The sequence below is a fragment of the Podarcis liolepis genome (genome assembly GCF_965112155.1).
Source record: "Podarcis liolepis genome assembly, chromosome: 13".
Lineage (NCBI taxonomy): Eukaryota > Metazoa > Chordata > Lepidosauria > Squamata > Lacertidae > Podarcis > Podarcis liolepis.
Window position 1 is genome coordinate 40,002,602 of NC_139573.1, and position 18,158 is coordinate 40,020,759.

At 45.9% G+C, this 18,158-nt stretch overlaps 1 protein-coding gene across 2 annotated transcripts; it reads left to right on the top strand.

Moving 5' to 3' along the window:
• Positions 1 to 31: 31 nt before the first annotated feature.
• NKIRAS2 (NFKB inhibitor interacting Ras like 2) lies at positions 32 to 15,233 on the top strand. Of its 2 annotated transcripts, none has more exons than XM_083470345.1 (4): positions 32 to 1,272; positions 2,597 to 2,727; positions 7,149 to 7,390; positions 12,693 to 15,233. In XM_083470345.1, the coding sequence occupies exons 2-4, from the start codon at positions 2,634 to 2,636 to the stop codon at positions 12,930 to 12,932; spliced, it is 576 nt and encodes a 191-aa protein (XP_083326471.1). In that variant the 5' UTR covers positions 32 to 1,272; positions 2,597 to 2,633; the 3' UTR covers positions 12,933 to 15,233. The 2 variants fall into 2 exon arrangements, with proteins under 2 accessions (XP_083326471.1, XP_083326472.1); XM_083470346.1 differs by having other exon boundaries at positions 1,267 to 1,607.
• The last annotated feature ends 2,925 nt before the right edge of the window (positions 15,234 to 18,158 follow it).

Genomic DNA, 18,158 nt, shown 5'->3' on the forward strand with positions numbered 1-18,158 from the left:
ATATTTGGTCACCCTGAGAAACACACCAGAAACACACCATATGGGCAGTGATAACTTTCCAATAGCCCTCATTTCCAACATCTGGTCCACTCAAAGCTTTAATCGGAACCTGCGGCCTGTCCAGATGCTGTTGGTTTCCAACTCCCATCAGCCCCAACCAGCATGGTCAATGGTCAGGGATTATGGGAGCTGTAGTCCCAAAAAGTGGCTGGCTGCTGCAGGTTCTTCATCCCTGCTATATAGCTTCAGAACACTAGATTTTCCTTTAGCTAGCATTACTAATGGTGGCTTTTTATGGCTAATGGTTGTTAATAAACCTATCCTTCTTGACTAATGTATTTTTAGTCATCTTAGGGTTCGCCCACACTTCCTCTTGTGCTGTGCCTGGAAAGCATGGGTCCAAGAGGTTTTTAGGTTACCCCGCCATTGTTTGTTCTGATTCAGTGGTAAATCCGATCCAACTCCCATCAGTGGCTCCGATCTGGTGGAACGCTCTGTCACAAGAGACTAGGGTCCTGCAGGACTTGGCATCTTTCCACAGGGCCTGCAAGACAGAGCTGTTCCACCAGGCCTTTGGCCAAGGCACAGTCTGACCCTCTCCTTTGGCAATCCTCACAAAACTCTAGCCCAATGGTTGCCATTAATTTGATTTTGAATTGATTTTAAAATGAATTGATTTTAGAATGCTGTGTTACTTTTATTGTTGTTAGCCGCTCTGAGCCCAGCTTCGGCTGGGGAGGGCAGGATATAGATAATTTATTATTATTATTATTATTATTATTATTATTATTATTATTATTAACAGCAGGTTTTCCCAGGGGAAAGCAGCCAGTGGCTATCCACCTTGTGGCAGAGAATTCATAAGCTAATTGTGAAAAAATTACATACAGATGCACATAACCATTACATACAGCATACATACATACATACATACATACATGACCACATTACATACAGCACATAACCATTCTCTTTGTTGTAGTATTCCACCATTTCCCCCATCCCACAGAAATGCACACTGTGCACTATAAAACTCTTCCGCACTGTGCAATTTATGCTGCTGTCTTAAGTGTTCTGCATCTGAAGATCCCTTGACAATTGCAGAGCATAGCAAAGCAACATTTCACAAGCAACCCTAGATGGAGCTGTGGGCTGCATTCTTCTCTTTCTGCCACTTCTCCTAGCTCCGCTGACTTGTTGGCCCTCAGTTCCTCTCCAGGCTGAAGCTGAAGGCAGAAAGTAACGAAACAAAGGGTCAAGTGCCTTGGGAAGGTAAGTCTATATAGCCTAGCCCATGCAGGTGTGCACTGATCAGCCGGTCAGGATCAGCCGAACTTTCCCAGATGAAGCTCTCAAAACAGGATGCACCATTTAGAAAAGCATGATCAGTGTGGAATTGCATGCTCACGTGATACCAAGGGTTTATGCCACTCGTTTATGTGACAGCAGACCTGTGCACAGGCCCAACAGGGAACAGCCACCAGTCCAGGCTTTCTGGTTAGCATACCTGTATGTCGCACAAGGAAAAGAGTCTGGCAGTGCCTTGAAGAGGAATGCATTCGTTGTTGGCATAACCTTTTGTGAATCAGAGCCTACTTCGATGCAAGGTGAATCCTATGCTGGGCACGGAGTAAAAAGGATTAGGAATAGTGGGGCAAAAGTCTAGTGAAATCTGACACTTCTATGTGACGTAGAAAATGTATGCAAGATGAAAACTGCGACCTTTTTGCAACAACAATGAAAACCTTTCTTTTCTGTGCAATGCTTGCAATGGGCAAGAAACGCATGACTTGGACTCCTTAGCAGGTTTTGAATAAATACCCACAAGTTTATTAGTTGAATATATGATAGACAAGGCAAGGATATGTACAATTTTATAATATGCAGAGAATAATATGTGCAAAGAAACCAGAGAGGGGAGCTGAGGGAAGTCCTGGGTGGGAGAGGGAGGGATGGGAAAAAAATAATGTAATTGAATGCCTGGATTGATAAATTGTTATGTTGAAACTGTTAATTTTTTTAAAAATAAAAATAAATAAATGCATGGACCTGATTAAATCAGATTGCAGGATAACATTTGATACATCACAGCATTGGAACGATACATTCCTCAAATAATAAAATGTGTGAATCGGATTCGCAGAGCTGGAGATAAGTTTCTAGAGCTCCTGACGGGGGTCAGTCGAAAGCAAGACTGCTGGACCTTGCAGTGTGTCTTTCCCTAGACGACTGATCCTTTTAGGGCCGCTTGCATTCCTGCTCACGCCCTTTCCCCCAATTTGCTGGTACAAACCTGGGCTCCAGGCAGCCTGGCTGTTCTGCTGGAAGTCCCTCCCTGAAACTCCAAAAAACAGCCTCAGGCACATAGCTCAGCGACAGAGTGTTTGTTCTGCATGCAGTTGATCCCAGGTTCAGACCCCAGCTCCTCTTGGTATGGCTGGGGACAGACTCCTGCCTTAAACCTTGGAAAGCCTCTGCCAGTCCGCATAGACCAGACTGATGTCTTTTGGTGCTTCCTTTGCTCCTGCGCCCACACAGAGATGTGCGGGTGTTTGTATGCGTATGTATGTTTTCACCGCATGCCTTCCATTTGCAGCTTCTTGCATTCTTCCTCTTCCCCCACCGACCAGAAGATGGGGAAGAGCTGCAAAGTGGTAGTATGTGGGCAAGCGTCCGTTGGGAAGACCTCTATCCTGGAGCAACTCCTCTATGGGAACCATGTGGTCGGTGAGTGTTGGCGTTCAGCTGGGCACAGCTCACTAGCCTTGCTTGTTCAGGCCTAAACCGGTTTTTAAGGCTAATTCAGACCCCCTCCAAGTGTCCCTATTTTCTGGGGACAGTCCTGGATTCACAGAAGCCGCCCCAGTTTCTGAGTTGATCCCGGAATGTCCTGCATTTCCTTAGGACGTCCCTATTTTCATCAGAGAAATATTGGAGGGTATGGTAGGACGTCCCTGTTTTCACTGGAGAAATGTTGGAGGGTATGGAGATAAGGAACTATACAGCCTTTAGAAGACATCTGAAGGCAGCCCTGTATAGGGAAGTTTTTGTTTAAAGTTTAATTATGTTTTTATATATGTTGGACACCACTCAGAGATGGGTGGGGTAATAATAATAATAATAATAATAATATGTCCCATTTCCCCATTTTCATCAGAGAAATGTTAGACTATCCTGCTTGTTCAAGCCTAAATCATTTTTAAGGCTAATTTACTGTACAGAGCCATTGCGAAAATTAAAAAGCGTCTGTTGCTTGCCTATGTATATCCTGCACATCATTGGGAGTTATTCCAAGTGGCCAGGGAGAAAATATCCTAGCCTCAGTCCCATGTTTCTTGGGGAGTGTCACCTGTTTTACCACCCTTTGGCCTCAGCTCCAATGTTCTTCTCAGGCCCTGATTCACAAAAAGGTTGCAGCAAGAAGTAAAGTGTTTCTCTCAGTTACTCTGTAGCTCCAGAATGAATGTCCCTCTCTCTCTCATTGGCGGGTCTTCTGGAGAGGGTGCAGAATCCCACCTCTTCTGTCTGACCCACAGCTCAGCTGGTTAGTTCTTTCGCTAAGTGCCGTTCACTCTGTTTTGTTTGTAGGGGGTTAATAATTATTTTTGATTCTTTGCAAACTGCCTAGCGATGCAGCTTGAAGAATTAAATATATAGCCACTAGAAAGTTAACATGCAGTGCAGAATCGTGAGCAAAGTGGAAGTTCAGTTTGACTGGGTTACACGGAACCCAGGGAGAGGGGGAATGCGATGTGGTGTTAGGTAGGCAGGCAGGAGAACACAGACGGTTGGGTGTTTGCTAGGGGCCCAAGGCCAGCAGAGGGCTCGTTACCCTAGCAGTATCACCATTTCCACTTTGTAGAGAGCACCTAAGAAGATCAAATGCAGCATAAGATCATTCTCAGTTGGCAAACCCCACCTCTTTCAGGTTAAGAGCCCCCACAAAGGATACTGTTGTTGAGAGCTCCCAACCTATCCCCCAAATCCTGGAGTCTATACTGAGGGTGGGTAAAGGGCCGAAAGGCTGGTCGGCTGACAAAATTGAATTCTGGAGACAAAAAAAAAAAAAAACCCATAGAGACAGGGTGTCAAGAAAAATGTGGAAAGAGTAGAGTGCTGCTGGCAGAAAAACTGCAGACAGGTGAGGCAGCTATGGAGTCTTACACAACAGGCAAATCTGTCTCAACCAGTCAGGAATATGGGGCAAACCAAATACTGCAGAAGACAGAAACCTTGGGCTGCATAGCAATTGCACTCAGGCTGCATTCTTCTTCTTTGGCGATCATTTGTAGCCGAGTAAGATTGTCTTCCATAAACACGGTTTTCACAATGAGTCTGTAAGTAACTGTGGAGGCCAATTCTGGATCCACACGTCCTTCCGCAGTGGGGACATTGGTTTCCGGGCAGGAGTTGATCACAGTGTAGATTTGCCAAGCGTGCCTTCCTCTTGCGTCCTGCATTTAAGCGTCTTCAAAGCCCATGACACCTTTGGTAAAGGCTGCTCTCCAGTTGGAGCGCTCGCAGGCAAGTGTTTCTCAATTGTTGGTGTTTATACTACATTTTTTTTAGATTTGCCCTGAGGCAGTCTTTAAACCTCTTTTGTTGACCACCAGCATTACGCTTTCCATTTTTAAGTTTGGAACAGAGTAGTTGCTTTGGAAGACAATAATCAGGCATCCGAACAACATGACCAGTCCAACAAAGTTGATGTTGAAGAATCGTTGCTTCAACACTGGTGATCTTTGCTTCTTCAGTACACTGGCATTAGTTCGCCTGTCTTCCCAAGTTACTGACTTAAAGGGCAGCTAGGGGCTTATCCACATTTACTTTTCCTCCGATCTTTCCAGGCATGGTTCGCAATTAAAAGCTCTGTGTCTGAGCACCCTTTCTTTTCCTTTTTGCTCCAGAGCTTTCCCCACAAAAACTCGCTCTTTAAAGCTCAATCGGAGCAAACAGCAATCTGCAGAAAACCCAAACTGACATTTGCTCTGATTCAGCTTTAAAGAGCGGTTTTCGCAAGGAATGCTTGGAGCAAAATAACCCTGGGTGCTTGGAGACAGATCTTTAAATCACAGACTTCTGCCTGGAAAGAGCAGGGCAAAAAGTACAGTGGTACCTCGGGTTACATACGCTTCAGGTTACATATGCTTCAGGTTACAGACTCCACTAACCCAGAAATAGTACCTCGGGTTAAGAATTTTGCTTCAGGATGAGAACAGAAATCGTGCTCCGGCGGCACGGCAGCAGCAGGAGGCCCCATTAGCTAAAGTGGTGCTTCAGGTTAAGCACAGTTTCAGGTTAAGAATGGACCTCCAGAACGAATTAAGTACTTAACCCGAGGTACCACTGTAAGTGTGGATAAGCCCTAGGTTGTTCTTTTTCTCAATTCGGGTTGGAGCTGGTTTGAGGGGGAAACACACAAAAATGCAGTATTTCCTAAGAAATTAGAGAACATGTATGGACGTGGGTGGCGCTGTGGGTTAAACCACAGAGCCTAGGACTTGCCAATCAGAAGGTTGGTGGCTCGAATCCCCGCGACGGGATGAGCTCCCATTGCTCTGTCCCTGCTCCTGTCCACCTAGCAGTTCGAAAGCGCATCAAAGTGCAAGTAGATAAATAGGTACCGCTCCGGCAGGAAGGTAAACAGCGTTTCCGTGCGCTGCTCTGGTTCGCCAGAAGCGGCTTAGTCATGCTGGCCACATGACCTCCGGAAGCTGTACGCCAATAAAGGCCAATAAAGCGAGATGAGCGCCGCAACCCCAGAGTTGGTCACGACTGGACCTAATGGTCAGGGGTCCCTTTACTTTACCTTTATGGATAGTGTATAACATAATTTTTGCACTGCTTTCCAAAGCAGTGATGGGAACAGACCCGATGCAGGGCAAATTGGAGTGTGGACACAGCCCTGGTCCCTGACACAAAGTATGGCCATCAGTCAGACCAAGGGTTGGTTCTCGCTGCTCTAGCACAGGTCCAATTGTGTTTAACAGCTGCATGGCAGGCAGAAATCCAACAGGCACAGCTTTTTCCTGGCATAGAGATGCACCAATGGCACTATGCTTCAGTTATTTAGGGCCAAGCTGAATATGACATTAAATGCATCTTTGCCTGTTTTGTTTTTAAAGGCAAATTCCATCAGTTAGTAGGGCTGGTAGTTACCAGATCAGGAGTGGAGAGAGCATGTAACTTTTTCCATATGGAATATCCCTCTTCTAGAACTGAGATTTGCATTTGGAGGAAATTATTCACAGGCACTAATGGAATATTTCTTCCAAATGCTGATAGCAACTGCAGAGACATTTGCTTTTTTGGGTGGGCGGGGAGTTAGCAAAAGATTCTCTGGCTACTGTACAAAGTAAAGGTAATGGTGTTGGCCCATAAGAAAAATGAAAGAAAGGAGCATTGTATGGAAATAATGACCAGGTGAAATTTAGTAACTTGGTATGTCAAGAAAGGAAGTGGGGGTTCCTAGAACTGTAATAATTATAAGATAATTGCTATAAAGGAGGGGAAATTATCAATTAGATATGAATAGGCTCTTCTCTCTCATCTTTAAGCTTCACAGGGTGCAAATAACTGTATTTAAATGAATTACATTATTTATATGTATTTTTAAAATTATGCAAAGCATAAGGTAAATATTGTTTGTGCCGTATTTTTCTGTGTATAAGACGCCCCCATGTATAAGACACCCCCTATTTTGGGGGACTCCAAATTAAGAAAACACCCCTCAGCACTACCCGTGTATAAGGCGAGCCCCAATTTTAAACCTATTTTTTTTGGTTAAAAAAAAAACCCTTAGTCTTATACACGGAAAAATATTGTAATTACACAATATTTTGTGAACATGTGTATGATATTTTCAATTTGTAAATAAAACCCTAAATCCATAGTAGGGTAGTACGTTTATTAGGCCAACTGCCGAAATATCACACAAGCTTTTGAGTTCTCCAGAACTCCTAGTTTACCTGATGGAAGAGTTCTGGAGAACTCAAGAGCTTGCGTGCTATTTTGTTCTGGTTGGCCTAACAAAAGCACTGCCCCTGGCTGCTGCGAGTATGGAGAGAACGACTCCTTCCAAGAAAACACTCCCGATAATTTCTGCGTGTCCCGTAATTGCTGCCCTCTGTCCCGTTGGCTGTGTGCAGGTTCAGAGATGATTGAAACCCAAGAGGACATTTACGTGGGCTCCATCGAGACGGACCGGGGGGTGCGGGAGCTGGTACGCTTCTACGACACCCGAGGCTTGAGGGATGGGCTGGAATTGCCCAAGCACTGCTTCTCCTGCACCGATGGGTACGTGCTGGTTTACAGCATTGACAGCAAGGAGTCCTTCAAGAGAGTGGAGATTCTGAAGAAGGAGATCGACAAGAGCAAGGATAAAAAGGAGGTTGGTGCGCTTACACTGAAAGGTGTGGGGGGGGGGTCCTCAAGTGGGAGGTGGGCAACCTGTGGGCCTCCAGATGCAGTTGGACTCCCATCAGCCCCATTCAAGATGGGGATAACAGAGTCCCTTTGACAGCCATAACGTCGCCACTCCTGGTCTAGAGATCTCTGGCTTTTATTATATATTTATTTATTGAATTTATATACTGTGGTACCTCTGGTTACGAACTTAATTCGTTCCGGAGGTCCGTTCTTAACCTGAAACCGTTCTTAACCCGAGGTACCACTTTAGCTAATGGGGGGGGGGGCCTCCTGCTGCTGCCGCCGCATGATTTCTTTTCTCATCCTGGAGTAAAGTTCTTAACCTGAGGTACTACTTCCAGGTTAGCGGAGTCTGCAACCCGAAGTGTTTGTTACCCGAGGTGTTTGTAACCCGAGGCACCACTGTACCCGGGGGTTTCAGGGCGGTTCACAGAAAAGATCACAATATATAAAATCGAAAGGAAAACAATAATCCAATAACCTCCCCCCCACCACAAAAAAGAGCCACATTTTAAAAGGGTATAGGATGTCAATCAGATCAACCAAAGGCCTGGTTAAAAAGGAACGTTTTTGCCTGGCGCCTAAAGGTGTATAATGAAGGTGCCTTGGGGAGAGCATTCCACAGATGGGGAGCCACTGCAGAGAAGGCCCTGTTCTCGTGTTGCCACCCTCCGCACCTGTTGAGGAGGCGGCACACGAAGGAGGGCCTCAGAAGATGATCTCAAGGTCCGGGTAGGTTCATACGGAAAGAGATGGTCCTTGAGGTATTGCGGTCCTGAGTCGTTTAAGGCTTTATAGGTCAAAACCAGCACTTTGAATTGGGCCCAGAAACTAATTGGTAGCCAGTGCTGTTGGACCAGGATCGGTGTAATATGCTCAAACCATCTTGTTCCGGTGAGCAACCTGGCCACTGAATTCTGCACTAGCTGAAGTTTCTGAACTGTCTTCAGAGGCAGCCCTACGTATAACACATTACAGTAATCTAAACTTGAGATTACATAGAGGATAGGCAACAGTAGTTAGGCTATCCCTGTCTAGATAGGGGCGTAGCTGGGCCACCAGCCGAAGCTGATGGAAGGCACTCCGGGCCACAGAGGCCACCTGAGTTTTTGAACTTCCTTTCCTCCAATGCTTTACAGATTAGCATCACATGGCCATGGGGCGCAATCTAGGGGAGGGCAAGGCTCCCTCACAATTTTCAAGGAGGGGACCAGGCCGCCTCCAAATTCCACAGCAGCCATGCATTCACACTCTGTGGGACGTGCTTGCGCCGTGCGCGTAAGCCATGACATGTCAGTACGCACCATGAAGTGTGCACATGGCGTGCTTACGTCACACAGCCGTGGCCCCCTCAATCTCAAATGCGCTTGCCTGTACATCATACATTTAAACCAGAGGTCAGCAAACTTTTCCAGCAGGGGGCCGGTCCACTGTCCCTCAGACCTTGTGGGGGGCAAGACTGTATTTGGGGGGGGGAATGAATGAATTCCTATGCCCTACAAATAACCCAGGGACATGGGTGGCGCTGTGGGTTAAACCACAGAGCCTAGGACTTGCCGATCAGAAGGTTGGCGGCTCGAATCCCCGCGATGGGGTGAGCTCCTGTTGCTCGGTCCCTGCTCCTGCCAACCTAGCAGTTCGAAAGCACGTCAAAGTGCAAGTAGATAAATAGGTACTGCTCCATCGGGAAGGTAAACAGCATTTCCGTGCGTTGCTCTGGTTTGCCAGAAGCGGCTTAGTCCTGTTGGCCACATGACCCGGAAGCTGTACGCTGGATCCCTCGGCCAATAAAGCGAGATGAGCACCGCACCCCAGAGTCGGCCACGACTGGACCTAATGGTCATGGGTTCCTTTACCTTTACAAATAACCCAGAAATGCATTTTAAACAAAAGGACACATTCTACTCATGTAAAAACACGCTGATTCCCGGACCGTTCCACAGGCCGAATTTAGATGGCGATTGGGTCTTAGTTTGCCTACCCATGATTTAAAGCATATTTAAAGCATGTGACTACCCCCCAAAGCATCCTGGGAACAGTAATTTGTTAAGGGTTCTGGTAATTATAGCTCTGCGAGGGGCATGAGAGGTCATGTGCTTTAACTATACGGTGTGGAAGAGATGCCACAGATTCTCTTGCATGGTGTAAAGGGCCTATCTTCAACTGACGGGTCAGTTCCCGCTACAAGGTCGCGGCTCGATTTAAAGTGAGTCATGGAAAAACATGAGGACTGTTGCTGAGGAGAGGAGCGAAGAATGCACTCTGGGGCTCAGGTCTGGCTAGTCTCTCAGGTCGGGCAAGCTTTGGGAATATTTGGGTCAAGGCCTGCAAAAACAATAACAGCTGTGTTTGAGGGCCATAAACTAACACGTGAGGGAAAAACCAATAGGCACTTTTAAGCTTGCATCAAAAAGCTTTCAGCCACAGTGCCTTTTGAAAAACATGATGAAACCTTGAACTGATTTGAATGCAATTGCCAGAGAAAAATGTGTAATAATTACATGTAATAGCCAGCAGAGCCTGTATGTTTAGCTTGTAAGCAGTAGCTAAAAGGGCAAAAAAATACTGGTGTTTCCTCACCCCCTCACTCTGCAGAATAGACAGTATTTGCCCTCTTATTTTGAGTTTTGACATTTTAGCTCTTAAGAAATCCTTCTGCACTGTAAAACTTGTAATCAAATCACACAAGTGAATGGCAGTCCGGTAGAAGAATTCAGCTTAAGAACCCCAATAGTCATCTAGTGCAGAAATCTCACCTAAATCATATATGACAGAGGGTCGTCCAACTTCTGCTTAAAAACCTCCGAGGAAGAAGAGTCCACCACGTCTCTTGAGAGTCCGTTCCACTAAAAATCTTCTTCATTTGGTGTTCTGTGGGGACTCTAACTTCTGCCCCAGGGGACATTTAAAAATGGCTTCTCACTGCTAGCGGTTAGAATTTTATATGCTCAAGAATGGAAGGGCAAAAAACTCCCAACCAAAGAACAATGGCGATATTGCTTGATTAAATATATGGAACTTGCAACTATGTCAGTGAGAATAAGGGTCCAAGATGAGAGAAGGATATGGGAAGAGTGGGAGTTTTGGGGGAGGATTTAAAGAGATACAATAAACTAATAAATTTCCAAGTAGGGTTAGAAATATGAACAGCAGTGAAAACAGTATGGTAAATGTTGTGGGGATTTGAACCACCGACTCTCCGATCAGCAAGCTCAAGAGACTCAGTGGTTTAGACCACAGAGCCACCCGTGTCTCTTAAGGTGTACTTAAACCTACTTGGCACCAAAGGCAACAAGAGTTTTGAAGGGTTATTTATGATTGATTGTAAAAGGGCATTAAAAGAAACTTTTTCTGGTGACTTGCACATGGGGTATTTTTAACCTCTGTTTAGCTCGTCATAATTTCCTTAAACCCTGTTTTACTCTAGAGCAGGGTTTCCTAAACGTGTGTCTCCAGCTGTTTTTGGACTACAAATCTTCCCTTGCTAGCAGGACCAGTGGTCAGGGATGATGGGAACTGTAGTCCAAAAAAACCCAAGTTTGGGAAACTTTGTTCTAGAGTCATCTTGCTATGAGCATTCATAGATAATGCATTTAGGAGAAAGGCCAAAGGGGGGAAAGGTGTAGCTAGAGGAGAGGGTGTATTCTCCCCACTGCACCAAACTGACCAAGAGAAACCACTAAAACCTCGAGCTGACCCTGAACTAGGTCTAGCTATCATGTCCCATGAGCTGAGAGCACATCTTGTACTTTCCTGACAGGGGAAGGTTAGGTTGCTATTGCTGAACAAGCAACAAAACAGTCGGACTCTTTCCTGCTCCACAACCCCAGGCTTCCAGTCCTGCTCACTGACTCAGGTCCCTGGGAGTCGTTCCCACCAACTTCAGAGCTTCAAGGCACAGCTGCTACCATAAACACCAGTACAGTGGTACCTCGCAAGACGAATGCCTCGCAAGACAAAAAACTCGCTAGACGAAAGGGTTTTCCGTTTTTGAGCTGCTTCGCAAGACGGAAACGTCTTGCAAGTGTGTTTCCTTTTTCTTAACACCGTTAATACAGTTGCGACTTGACTTCGAGGAGCAACTGATAGAATGCGGTGTTGTAGCCTTTTTTGAGGTTTTTAAAGACTTTGGTGATTTTTGAAGCTTTTCCAAAACTTTCCCGACACCGTGCTTCGCAAGACGAAAAAAACTGCAAGACGACAAAACTCGCGGAACGAATTAATTTCGTCTTGCGAGGCACCACTGTACTCAAGTGGAGAAACTGCCTCCCTCCCCTTGGCTTTTGAGGCTGACCAAACTATTGATAAAGGAAATTATTTCGTTTTTGCCTTTATGCCCCACCTTTTCTCCAAGGAGCTCAAAGTAGTGTACATGGCCTAGTATACCTAGAGGAGCGTCTCCACCTCCATCATTCAGCCTGGACACTGAGGTCCAGCGCCAAGGGCCTTCTGGCAGTTCCCTCACTGTGAGAAGTGAGGTTACAGGGAACCAGGCAGAGGGCTTCTCAGTAGTGGCGCCCGCCCTGTGGAATGCCCTCCCATCAGACGTCAAGGAAATAAGCAACTATCTGACTTTTAGAAGGCAGCCCTGTTTAGGGAAGTTTTTAAGGTTTGATGTTTTATAGTGTTTTTAATATTCTGTTGGGAGCCACCCAGCGTGGGCCGGTATAAATAATAATAATACACAGTTCTCTTCCTCCTCATTTAATCCCCATAACAACCCTGTGAGGCTGGTTAGGCTGAGAGGCAGTGATTGGCCCAAGGTTACCCAGCAAGCTTTATGGCCAAAGGAGATTTGAACCCCGGTCTCCCAGGTCCTAGCCCATGGGTAGGCAAACTAAGGCCCAGGGGCCGGATCTGGCCCAATCGCCTTCTAAATCCGGCCCGCTGATGGTCCGGGAATCAGCGTGTTTTTACATGAGAAGAACGTGTCCTTTTATTTAAAATGCATCTCTGGGTTATTTGTGGGGCATAGGAATTCGTTCATCCCCCCTCCCCATAGTCCGGCCCCCCACAAGGTCTGAGGGACAGTGGACTGGCCCCCTGTTGAAAAAGTTTGCTGACCCCTGTACTAGTCCAACACTGTTTAACAACTATACCATACTGGCTATACAAGAATGAAACTTGCCTATAACTGGTTGCCCCTCTATCCTGCTTCCTTAATCTGGTGACGGAGGAAGGGCCCACCAGCCTTGCTTATGTGCAGATCTGTGCATTTCTCATTTGTTTCACGCAAACTTGTCGTTTTGTTCCGTTTGCGATAGGTCACAATTGTGGTCTTAGGCAACAAGTGCGACTTGCAGGAGCAGAGACGCGTGGACCATGACGCAGTGCAGCACTGGGCCAAGGCCGAGAAAGTGAAGCTGTGGGAAATCTCCGTCGCCGACCGCCGGACCCTCATCGAGCCCTTTGTCTACCTTGCCAGCAAGATGACGCAGCCGCAGAGCAAGTCCGCCTTTCCGCTCAGCCGCAAGAACAAAAGCAGTGGTTCCGTGGACGGGTGACTCGGGAGCTGTATCTCGTGGACCTGCATGCGCATAGGGCTGTCCTTACCTTGAGCCAACGTGAAAAGGGAACACCCAGTAGCAGATCCCTGATGAGCCACTTCTTTCCTTCCTCTCTTTGCATGTTCCCCCCTCTTTTTTTAAAAAAGGAGAACACCACAAGTACACAGTGGACGCCACTTTTGACTTGAATGGGGGGGAAATGTCTGAAGCTGACACCACATGCCTGAGTCAAGTGCCAACAGGTGTGTTGTGCGATAAAGAGAGCAGCCTGGTTGCTGTCACAGGTTAGGGGCACATTGGTGGCTTAAAACACAGTGAGGTTGCTTTCTTCTCACTGAGATTCAAGTCCGCATTTTTACAGAGAGAGGGTGGGGATGTCTTAACCTGAGGCATGTTACCTGATCTGTTTTCCTGCATCCAAAGCAAAGTATCCCATTCAATGAAGTTGTCATCTGAATGTGCAGTGGCTTTCACAAGTGTACACACCTCAGCTTATGTTTCCAGTGGGGTGGGCGTTGGTTTGAGACGAGGGGGAAACACCACACGGCAGTATTTCTTAAGAAACTACAGGATAAGGATGGATTGTGGCAGACACGAATGGTGGAAGTGCCACTGGAGTCAGAGGAATTGGTAATGTGTACCCAGCCATGGTTGAATATTTGGAGCCATTCTTATTTTACAAGCGGCTTTGATATTAGCCTTGGAAACCTGTGTTAAGGGTACCAATTTTTGCTTTTGATTTGGGTCCCGAAGAGCAGAATGAGCAGCAGAGAGGGGAGTCTTCCTTGACCGACCCCATTTCAGTGGTGACCCTGATTCAGTTCCCTTCCCTTCCTTCTCCTCCTGCCCACCAAGGGAGGAAGAATGCTATAGGGTGAAGCTGCAAGGCTATGGGGGGAATGAGGACTGTGGAATGTGCTGTTCAACAAGCTCATGGCCAAGCTAATCTGTTATCTCCCAGACTTCTGGGCTAGCAGGAAGTATCTGTAGAAAGGCTTGTATTTGTTTATTGAGGAGAGAATGCTGAGTAATTTGCGGATGGAAGAACAGTGAAATGCCTTAAGTTCAAGGCTGATCCTGGTGCGACTGCACTTCCTAACGTTTAGTTTCCAGGCCCAATTCAGAGTGGTAGTTTTGACCTATAAAGCCTTGAACGGCTCAGGGCTGCAATAGCTCAAGGACCGCCTCTTTCCATATGAACCGACCCGGATCCTGAGATCATCTTGTGAGGCCCTTCTTCTTGTGCCTCCTCCTCGAGAGGTCACGAGAACGGGGCCTTCTCTGCAGTGGCTCCCTTCCTGTGGAATGCTCTCCCCAGGGAAGTTCGCCTGGTGCCTTCATTATACATCCTTAGGCGCCAGGCAAAAACGTTCCTTTTTAACCAGGCCTTTCTTTGATTTGATTGACATCCAATGCCCATTTAAAATGTGTTTTTTTGGGGGGAGGGAGCTATTGGGTTGTTTTTATTTTGATTATATATTTTGTGGTTTTATATTTTGATTTTATTATGTGAACCGCCCTGAGACCTACGGGTATAGGGCAGTATATAAATTCAACAAACAAACAGACAGACATATGGGGAAAGTGTCATCCCAGGAATGGGATTTGACGCTTTAGGAAAGCCGATTTTGGTTAAATAGATTGCTCAGTTGGGTAGAATGTGGTGCTCATAATGCCAAGGCCACCGGTTTGATCCCTGTATGGGGCAGCTGCATATTCCTGCACATGATCCTCAGGGTCCCTTCCAACTCTACAATTCTATGATTGTATATATATTTAAAAACACTCCAGTACATGAGATGGGTTTGATTTTGGACATCTCATGAATAGCTTTTCCAAACATAGTGACCCTGCTTTCCCAATCTGGTTTAGGAACAGTTATAAGCAATTTCTTGGACAGCTGGCATCAAATTAAGACTGCAATCCTATATATACTTACTTGGAAGTAAACTCCACCGAGCGATGTCCAAGGAAAGATCACTACTTAGCTGGGATCAAGAAAGAAGGTATAATAGTCGTCCAGAGATCGCTGGTTATGATAACAGCTAATAAGTGTATTGGAATCCTTTTAGCTCTGGTGTGTAAAACTATTATGAGGAATGCAGAATATAGTATTACTTCTTTTATTAATAAAAGTTTTAGGTTATTGCACTTTCTTCCTACACACTGAAAACTGGTGTCTTCCACCGAGGTGATAGTTAGGCTGCATGTTTATTTGGGCAATATGCAAATATATGTAAACCAAGTGGTTTTGCGAAATATAATTGGCCACCCAAAAATAAATAAATCTGTAACCAATGAGCAGCCCTGGCACTTTGTTCCTGTTCAAGAATGGTAGAATCTGGACAAGCAGCTGAGCTCAGAGATGCACTGAGCTACATAAAGGCTACAGAGGATTTGAGACCATCACGGTCACTCCCATCTACTTATTGCTAGATTTGTAACATTAGAAATTTAAACACACGCACACACACTACAGATGTGGAGTAGGGGTGGCACCTGAGAATTGTAGTTCAGCAACTCTCTGCAGGGGCAGATTGCCCCCCCCCCCATATAAGGGTTAAACCTAGAATTGAACCCTTCATCCTAAATGCCGTTTTCCACATCCAGACGTATATTTCTTTTGTATAGGGGAAGAGATTCTACCCAGCTGCAATTTGAAGTGGTGCAGTCCAGATTTACAGCCCCATTTTGCTGACTTGTGTAGACCAGTTTGTGTAGACCTTAGACCCGAGCTCACTCTACCCATTTTACAATGCTGCTTTGATCTGCCGCAGAGCCAGAGAGAAAACGGGTTGCAAATTCCAACCCCAACAGACAATGCAAACTCGCAATGGATACATGAAAGTGCTGAAGGAATTCAAAAGGCTCCGGACACTTTTTTGAGGTGGCTGCAGATCACGCTATGCTAGTCCAGCTGGTCTTGCCTGAGCCGCTCTCTGTCCCATCATCCGACAACAAACCAATGAGCCGAGAGTTGTTCTTCATTCACCTGTGTTCCATTTATTGACCAAGTAACACAGTAGAGCAATGGTTATCAAAATATTTTTTTTTACTTAAATCTCAACATTTTTATATATTTATATTTATATATAGTACATCAAAAATATACATTGAACCATCAGAGGGTGGAGTGGGGGGAACAACGTACTGGCCCAAGTCCCTACATTTGTGTTGGGTTTTCCTTTCACTTTTTTGTTTTTTTAAGGATCAAACATGGTTACGCATCACTCCTTTTTTTTTTTAAAGAAGAAAAATTTACATTTTTGGGTAGGGTGGGGGCACACACACTACTGAGAGCTATGGCCTAGGCGCCCTACCTACTACCTGGAGTACATTATATGCTATGTTCAAAGGCATTAATGCTTTGGATACAAAGGAAAAAAGGGGCGACGGAAGAAAGCGTCCACATTGTGTTCCTAAAGCAGCCTCTTGCTATATTATTATTAGCAGAAGGAATGGCTTCAACGGGGTTAAAGTGCCGAGTGTTTCGAAACACCAGCGCCGGAGTGGGCAGCGGAGGGCAGCTGCCTTTAGGCCGAGAGTCTGGTCAGAAGGTCTTATGGCTTTACGCGAAATATTAAGGTAGCGAATGAAGCTGCAGGCAGCACCGCTGGGATTCGAAGTGCGCCCAGCGCTTGGCACGTAGCTCCCTACATTTCCCCAGACCTACCATTGTGAGCAGGGCAACGAAGAGCGAAGGCGGGAGAAACAAACCACGGGGTATGGGAGGAAGATTTCCGAAAGGGAGGAAAGGAAGCACAGCCATAGGGACAACCAGTTGGCAAGCCTAGGTAGGACTACTCAGAAAGAGAGGCACAGCAATTGAGCTGTTCTAGGACAATTCTGAACCATGAGGATGGGAAGCATGTTGATGAACCTAGAACCACAGAGAATGAAGATGAACCTAGAACCGCACAGAATGGAGATGAACCTGGAACCACATAGACTGGAGATGAACCTAGAACCACATAGACCGAAGATGAACCTAGAACACTTTTTCATGGAGAGAAAGGGAAGGAAGTGGTTTAAAGAGCAGAGATCTCTTGCTCGCTACTATTATAGCTCCAATGCCCTATTTTGCAAATGCTGACCGCTTGGTGAGATGTGTGTTGCTAGGTGTACGTTCTTCAGCCATTTTTGGAATGTAGCTTTACAAACAGCCCAGTATGGGCAATGCAGATTTTTCTAGCTTGTAAATAAACAGCCCGTTATCAGGAATGCAAACATTTCACCTATTGGTAATTTGCATGCTCTCTATCTTGCCCGATAAGGAATTGCTTGAAACTCAAAAAGTTTTCATACTCCTATGCCAACCTAGGGATGTCTTCACACCTTGTGAGCGAGTGTGTGGAGAGAGAGACAGTGGGAAGCTAACGCCAACTGTGGCTCCCTGGTGTGTATACACACTGTTTAAAATATGTGTCTGTCACATGTCCACATCGTTTTTCAAAAATGTAGGTACCTGCAACGTATTTTCTGTTGTGCACATTACAGACGCAAAGAGTGAAGCAGCCCTAGGTTGGCCCAGTAAAGTATCTTAACCTACTTTGCATCTCCAGAAAGGGAAGCACAGTGATGCACCATTGTAAAACCTGGAACAGAAAGGACAGTGATAGGCCAGATATCAGGAGGACTGAGAATAACACAGGGAAAGAGACATGAGCGATGGGCGTTATCTTTGGAGTGCCTCGACTTAGAAAGAAAAGCAGAGGGGAGCCCAGTGGACAAGCTAGTGGGTTGTTGAAATTAGGAAGGGTGGCATCAGCTAAAACGGAGAACCTTACAGAAAAGTAAACATTCAGGGGACCCTACAACAGAAAGGCATTGGTAACATCCACCAGAAACGGAAGAAGATGCAACAGGAAATCAAGAATGCTGGGGGTTGTGTTTTCAATCCATTTTGAGAGTATCATGCTACAGAAACATAGTTTGTTAACACCGTCCAAGTTTAGGTAGGAGACCCTCTCGTTCTACACGTGAGTTTCCTTCTCCTTAATCGAATCAGGCCCATTCTCTTTGTATGGGCAATGTAGAGCCATGGGGTGAAGGTGGCGTTCTTCCTTGGTGAGCAGAGGGTTCGAATCTCATGACTTTGCTGTGGTTTTAACATTGCCTAAACAAAGCAAGACTACAGGTCTACCGCATGAAGCAAAAACAACGGCAAATGGACGAAACAAAAACACACTTCTTACGGCAAACCCGCTGTGACTGCAGTTAAGG